The 8,225-nt window shown below is 43.6% G+C and overlaps 1 protein-coding gene across 2 annotated transcripts in view; it reads right to left on the reverse strand.

Moving 5' to 3' along the window:
- Nucleotides 1-8,225, reverse strand: part of LOC102677678 (dipeptidase 1) — a 51,837-nt gene that overhangs the window by 34,907 nt on the left and 8,705 nt on the right. For both annotated transcript variants that reach the window (XM_031513589.1, XM_006622266.2), the window contains exon 2: nucleotides 2,949-3,102. In XM_031513589.1, coding sequence (XP_031369449.1) covers nucleotides 2,949-3,102 — 154 coding nt within the window. The remainder of the gene's footprint in view (nucleotides 1-2,948; nucleotides 3,103-8,225) is intronic.

The following is an 8,225-nucleotide window of genomic DNA, read 5'->3' on the forward strand; positions in this document are numbered from 1 at the left end:
TCGTTTCAGTGAGCATAACCGGCCAGTCGCCCCCTTTCCTCTCCATGTAAGCAAGCTGAATGCCTTGGGGGGCGAACGTTGACGTTTGAGAAACGACCCATAAAATTAGACGATCGTTTTGTCGCCTATCGCCGCCCGTGTAACGCCGCGGTTCGACGCGATGCCTAACCTTTCCCCTAAATTTCTCCACGTTCGAGCTTGTTTATCGTTCAACTCGTCATCCCTCGAACGCTCCACCGCTTCTCCGTCGGCAATTCATAATCATAACCCGGATCCGTGTTATTTGCGTAATTAGTATTCCCTTTTAATCACGCTATTAATTAAATTGGACCGCGGAGCGCTCGTCGTGCGCCACGCGTGGCCGTGCGCGTAGAAGAAGCTCATTTGAATTTTCCCCCCTGTCACACCCCTCGAGTTATGTAACACCTGAGGAGAGAAAGTAAAATGGAGCGATCTTCAACCCTCGCAACCACCCGCTGCCTTCCTCTTTATCATCCCTTATGCCCTCCTTTGCTCGCGTAATCGCGCCTTCCAGAGCTTCTAATAGATATAATAGGAGACTATTTCTAGTTAACGAGCAATCGGGACTAACGTGTTTTTCAAGATCTTCTCTTTCCAAGATCGAACGGCGCAGGGAACCACGGCCGATTCTCTCCTCCATGGAATTCCATTTCCCACTTCTTAAACCTCCATCTCGGATAAAGGGGAACCGCCTGGTTCGAAGAAAATGGAGGGCCACCCTATGCTTTCCCCTTTTTACATCCCTTCTACGATCTTTTCCTCGGATTTCGAACTTTATTTCGATTGATTCGATACGGCAACCGTTTCCACGGGAATTTAAATATCTCCCTTTGGGAGGAGGCAGGCACATTCGTGCAGTGGCCACGAGTTTTCATCGAGAGTGAAGCGATATTTATTCAACAGCGAGGCGGATCTTAACTCGGAACGAAAGATCGCGCTTCATCGAATTCGGCATTCGTGCGAAACAATATTCAAAAATATATATTTTCCGTCCAGACTCGCGTCGCGGCGGATACGGGAGGGGCGTAGGTCGGCGATAACGAAACGAAATTCATCGCGAAAGCAATTTCACAGGTAGCCAGTTTCATTACGTAACGCGCGTGGCGATTCGTTTAGAAAGGGCGTGTCGAGGGACCGACTACTACTACTGCTGCTACGTTGCCCGGCTTTTATACACGCGCGCAAACCAGTGAAATTATAATCTACTTTTGTCCGCGCGATATTACTTAGACGCGTGCTTCTTTCAACTGGTACTCCTTTCCAAGGAACAGAGAGTCGAAACCGACGTTTTCATTAGATTTATCGAGTAAAAACCGTTCTTTCTTTCTTTCTCTCTCTTCGAGGAATCTCGTTAAGAAAACTACGTGGATTACGATTAAAAGATTATTCGAAGGATCGGGTAAACGATTTTACGTAATTCGTTCGTATTAAGTTCACGGTACAGACTGTAGATTAGAAATCGAAAATCGATATCGAGGTGCATATTCTCTCTGTCTCTCTATCACTGTTCGAGAGGGAATAAGACGAGATAAATTGTGATCAAGGGAAATGTTAATCCCGATAATGAGTTTGGTCGAGTTTCCGTGCAAAATTGTCGGATTAAGCTTCGCCACACTTTGGACAGACCGAACGAAGGAATCGGTTATCGCTGGATTCGCAACCGTTCCTCTCGTTCTATTTCCTTCCTCAAGGAAGGAAGCTGTAACAATCACAATTTTCCGTTACCACCGCAATCTTCCCCCCCTCCCATTACGTTTAACGTAACGTCATCATCGAGGGTACAGAAAATCGGGTACAAAAGAGATGGCGATTTTCTATTTTCCACGAAATAGTCTTTTCTCTTCCCTCTTCCCGACGCTTTCGAGTCATGTCTTCGTTCGATTCCGATCGATCATTTTCCAAACGAGTCGAGAGAGCTCGAAAAAAAAAAAAGATTTATTCGATTGGGGAATGGAAAATGGGCCGGAAGTCGAGTGGCACGTTTGGCTTTTTAATTTGGCGGCCGGGACGATTCCTTCTCCGGACGAGGAGTTTCTGACCGAAATATTTCAGAGAAACACGGAGAGTCGATTCGAACGAAATTGGAGAAATGCTTCGAGATTAATCGAACGGATTAATTTTCGTCACCGGATAAATGCGAGAAATCGATTACTAAAAAGAATCTATTCTCTTCGGCTCGATAATATAACAGATTCGAATTTTTACCTTTTCGAACTCGCGTTTGCGAGATAATCGTGACAACGATCGACTAATGTTAGAGATAAAAGGGATTTCGTACGCGTTCGTCTCGATCGATTGGTTGATATGAACGAGACAAGGAAGGAAAAGTAATTGAAACATCGTGAAGGGTTAAAAGACACGCGATTCGCGCGTTTGCGGCTCGTTTCGTCCCAGACGCAACTTGAAATACCGAATACGGAAACGATTTTTACGTTGAACTTGGTCAAGCGACACGAGATTTTCCATCGTTTACGCGCCATTCCAATTCTCTCTGAAAATCGCTCGCTCGATTCGACTAATTGGCGATCCAACGTAGGAGGAAGATCGTTTCTCGAGAGTTATTCGAACGCGTATTGTTGTCCGATTTCGTCGTGGCCCCGCCACCGATCTTGGGAAGAAGGAAGGAAGAAAACGAAAGAGGGTAGAGCTCGTAATTTTCGTCCGGCTATAAATCGTGGCTCGAGGGAGAAAGGACTTTTCTCGAAAAGTGTTTCAAATGGGTGATGCACCGGCTCTTTCACCAACCTCCTCCTCGAGAGAATATTTGCCCGATTGCTCGGGGAGAAAAGTAGCGATGCTTCGCAACGAGTAATTGGACGTCCAGAAAATATATATATATATATATCGTCCGTTTTCGGTCTTGGCTCCACTTTCCACCGGATTAATGTCTTTTCACGGAAGGTTGTTGCGGTTATCATCGCGCTCACCTGCGCAGCAACCATGCCCTCCTTCAATCTTCTCAGATCCGTGTGGCTCCACGCGCTTCGGGACCAGGGGTGGGTATCCCTCAGGTCATCAAACCTGAATTCCCTCAGCTGATTCTTCAAGAACTTGCGTATGTTCCACGGTAGATCGTTGTGCCTGGAACAAATAAAAAAGAAAAACCTCATCTTTCCATATTTAAATTATTATTTCCAAACTCTCCACCACTATCACCATTTTCCACTGGATGCGATTACGATTATACAGGAGGATCGCGCGTTACGAGAACGCATGTGTGTACACTGCGAACACGAGGAGAGGCCGTACTCGAGGGATGATAGAACGGGAGATGGAGGAGAGGGATAGGAGGATAAAGTTTGCCCCTTACAATGGCATTAGCCGGCGTACAAGTTTCGCGACAAGCTTCGGTTACTCGGTCCCCGCCCTAACTTATTTCATCCTTCCAATCCTTCGTTTCTTTCGCGACCGTCCCCCGTGGAGGGACGCCGGCCAAATATTGGCATCCGCCGTTCGGACGCGTCAACATTGTTAGCCAACCAACAGGAAAGGGAAAAGGAGAGAAAACTCTGCTTTTCGAATTTTCCTTCTTTCGAACCACCGTTCAAATTCTTCAACGTATATAAATATCAACCCTTTGCGCTCGAATCACCTCTCGATTCGATAACTCGAGAGGTGACTCCCCGTCACCGCTTGGATCGACGCGACGATTCGAACGGCGACAATATTTGCTTTCGTTCGATTTTTTTAAAATAAATTCGTGAAGCGAATTTATTTCTAAATTCTTTGTGTATGATCTTACAAACGTGGAATGATATGATCGAATTACTAATTTTCGGCGTTAGTTCGAGTTTGACTGTCATGGGAATAGAAATATTTTCAAAGTTTTTCAGTTTTGTAATACGGTAATGAAATTAGTATTTTTCGTTATCGAATAACGAAATTATTTCTGTTTTTTAAGAAATTGACGATAGAGAGAAGAGAAATGAGAATTATGAAAATAGAGATGTAGTATAATAGAGAAGATGAAAAATAAGAATAATAGAGCACATTATTGGTATTGCTCTTAATGCTTTTAATGAAATAAGAAAGGTGAAAGATATGAAACGACATTTTATCGCGATATTTGTCAAACCGAGGATTCATCTTGGTAATTGCTTTATAAAATACCACACAAAACAACGCTATAGACTTTAATACCCAACAAATTTTCTTCTCTTTATACGTAGAAATACATAAAGTATTAAAATAATAATAAAAATTTTTATACATTTAACTTGAAATCATTTTAAGTTAGCTAAGAAATTCACCAAACGGATGCGTCTGGAATTGTTGGTTCGACGAAAAAAGCTTGGAGCGCAAAAGGGTTAATATCTATGGATGTTTGCATAATAAAATATACTACGTCGTATATTAAGTGTATATAACTAAGCAAACAAATAACTTCCTTCCCCCTTTTTTTCCACGATCGTAACTTCCAACCAGATTCGAATTACTTCCCCTTTGTAGCGTCGTCCGAAAGAGCATTCCTTCAAGAAGCGTCACGATGACTGCTCTAAGAGTTTCCCGTGCAACAATTTCAAGAGAAGCATATGAGAAGTTCGCGTCACTGTTTACCTTTTTGCGTTCCAGCTTAGAAAATCAGGTGTCGAAACTATCGAAAGCTGGTTCGTTTTCGCCACTGAAAGAGAACTCCCAAAAAATCGTAGCAAAGATTTAAAGCCGGAGATTTTAATTTGACGATGCATCGTTCAGATGTATCGAGAAAGTTTGGGTTGATGGCGAGTTAGAGGAATCGCTCGACGAAAATTCGAAGAATTGACAGAAAGTCGAATGGTAGTCTATCCGACTGAAACAATAATCTTGTATCTGATTTACCTAATAAAATCTTGAATTTGGAAAAAAAAGGAGAAAGAAGTTATTCTAATAAATAGATTGGCGCGATTGATTTTTCTATTATCGACCCTCGAGAGTTAGAAAGTTAGAAAGAGAGAGAGATCTATCTAAGATCTCGATATCTCCGCGTTACGAAGAGATGCGTAGATACACGGGAGAGAAACGGATGGAGAGGGGAAGGTGGGTGATATCCTAAGAAACTTTGCGTCTTGGAATTATGGCAGTTAGCCGACATCTAACTTGCTTTTACTTCGTCCCTCCCTCTCTCTCTGCGGTATTCTCGTTCCATGTTAATTCACTCGGTCGGACTTTACCGTGCGTAACACGGCTATCGGGTTTCCAGTTACAATCAATGTTACACCGGTTACGATCCCCTTCCCTGCGATCTCGAGACGCCGCTTAAGTTTAGATTTGCCGCGTTATCTTCCCCAATTTAGCACCGGGGCAAAGGTGTGCTCGAGCTACGTGTTCGTTTAAACGCTGACAGCGCGGTGCTCGACCTGTGTTAAGCTTTAATTAAACCGACTACTAACGATAGGAGGGGGGGGAGGAAAAGGGAGGTAAACAAGAAACTTTTCGAACGAATGAGAGCAAAGGGAGGGGGAGGAAGCGGATAAAAAAGAAAGAAAGAAAGAAAGAAACAGCGACACGGAAGGTTAATCCTCGTGAAACGAGTGTAATTAAACGGGTAGAGGATGTGGGAGGTTCGAGATTCTCGCGAGAGTATTCAGACCGGGATAATTCCAAGCACGCGTCTTCAGGTTCCGCCTCTGATTCGGGTGACGCGCGTATCTCGGCGCAGAATAATCGAACGGACGAGACAATTCGAATATAATCGGACGGATGACGCGAGATAAGAATCTCTCTTGGATGCGTCGTATTATACGCGTCGAGCAACGATTAATCGAGCCATGGGGGGGTTAAGCTACTCCTATTTCTTCACGGCATCGCGTAATTATTATTCGAGGAAATTCTGGAGGGAACAACGTTCCATTCCAAGTTTTACCCTCGATGCGCGTGACGACGAGGGAACTTTGAACGGCGCGACAACCTTCGACAACTTTGTTTCCGAGTTCCCTTCTTTTTCTTAATCCCATGCTCCTATCCCCGCGCGGATAGCACGCGTGAGTAATTCTGCGATGCCTCGATGCGATGTCGTGTTATATATATATATATATATCTATATGGAACATCTCGTATACGGGATAATCGATTTCGAGAAATTTTAAAGTTTGATTGAAAAACTTGCTCGAGGAATTATTCTGTTCCAATTGCCGTAGAAAAGAGAAACGGCAGATTAATATATTTACGTTGTTTTTTTCGCCCGCACGGATACTTTCCCCCGTTAAACGCACGTTTGCCATTTAAATATTTGCAGACACTTGCGCGGATGAGTTTCACGGAATACATACACGCCATATGTACATATTTCCCAAAGGTAAACGTGTACGATCTCCCTCGATTCTCTGAATTCTTTACGCGTTTTCGTCGCGCCTATCGTAATTATCAAAATCGAGGGAAATACCGAGACAAAGGAGCGTTCCATATATATATATATTTTTGACGAATCGATCGAGGGGATGCACAAAGGAATTTCGATGCGTGACAGAAGGAGAGAATAGGGAGCGCGTACACGCGTACGTGTGGAAGCTCAGTGTGCGCGTATTGTTGTACGCCAACAAATCTGACCTGAATCGGAGATAGATCTCTCCGACCGTTTGCCGTGAACCGCATCGCGCACGCTGCGGCGCTCCCTCCTCGATGCACTTTGCGAGCGGAATTTAACTTGGAATTAGGTAATCAAACGAGCACCTTTCTCGCTCCACTCGCTCTTGCCATCCATAGCGATAATTCTAAAAGTTTATAAGGAAAGTTGCCTCGCGAGCAACCGTTTATCGATCGAAGTACATTTCACGATCTCTTCTCCCATTTCTCTCGCTACGATAAATAAGATTAGAGCATTCGCGAGATCGGTCTGCGACTATGTGTAATAAAGGTGAACTCCGGATAACGAAGTTTATCATCTCGAAACGAACGTTTCCTCAAATTTTATCGTTGCGAACATATCCAGTTAATCGATTCATTCTCGCGATATTAGATTCTCGATTTGTATTTGTTGACTGGGAAGTGAAAACAATAGATAAGAATGTACAGATTTAATTGAATGAATATATTTAATTATAATTGCGCGTATCTGTTTAACATTTGAAGTATGTGTATCGAAGAAGAACAAATAGGTAGCAATTATGAAATAGTGATGCAACATTCAATAATAAAATTATATATAAAATTTCAGCGAACTTTAAATTCTATAAGAGTTTTTCGAGCAGAATCGGCAAGCGTGTCGTTCGCTCGAAATCATCATCGACTCTCTTTCGATCCTTCGTATTTACCGGTTTTTCTTTCCGTTTTGGACGATGGATCTATCACCCTCCACGCCGAGGTTACTCTCGATTCCGCTTTGAATCTTTAAGCGTTGCTGACGATATCCATTGGCGTGATTACCCTTGGATCAAACAACGTTTCGATCAATGCGGGATAATTAGGAGAAGCAATAAGCGTTAGAGGTGGATCGTTTCTCTCGTGATTGCACACGCATACGCGCGTAAGTGAATTGGAATCAAGCGTGTATTCTAACCTGTGTCTAAAATAATCGAAATTGTTAAACGAAATTCCAAACGGAAAATTCCTGAATAGATCGTTTTCGAAGAACGATTGGGAAGGAATTAGGGGAAATTTACGGGTCGAAAAGTGGATCGGATGGGAAATCGATCGGTAAATAGTTTATCTCGCCGTTTCAAATTTGCTTTCTTTTTTTCCCCCGCGAAATGTCAATTAATTAACGGCGCTGGAACCAGTTTCGACTTGTAACGTTCGGAAAATTTTTAATCGAAAAGCCTCGGCCTTTCCCCTCGGCGGTCATCGTTTATTGTTGCATCGCCGCGGTCGATGAAAGGATGGAAAGGGGGAATATTTTCAATTTTTAATCGACCGTTGTTGCGCGTGACCCTCGAACGGAGGATAACAATCGAGGGAGGGGCGGAAGAGAGGAAGGGAGATCGGCCCGATTTTTTCTTGGCTGGTTAACGAATCTTTCGAGGCCTCTCGTAAAAAATTATCCTTCGAAACGAGCGTCGAGGTATATCGAGGATCCAGGGAAGCGTTGGCCGACAGCCAGCCTCGTGTTTGCACTCATCGATAACAGGGTGTCGTGAAAATTCCCCCGCTTATTGCTCATCGTCGATCCAATTATTCCCTCTCTCTCTCCCCTTTTTTCTCTTCCTCTCATCGCGTGGATCGATCGTGAATCCAAATCGGCAATGTGGCGAAGATTCAAGCCAACGATAAAAAATCCTCGATTTTTCTAT

The sequence above is a fragment of the Apis dorsata genome, unplaced genomic scaffold (assembly GCF_000469605.1).
Source record: "Apis dorsata unplaced genomic scaffold, Apis dorsata 1.3 scaffold_683, whole genome shotgun sequence".
Taxonomy (NCBI): Eukaryota; Metazoa; Arthropoda; class Insecta; order Hymenoptera; family Apidae; genus Apis; species Apis dorsata.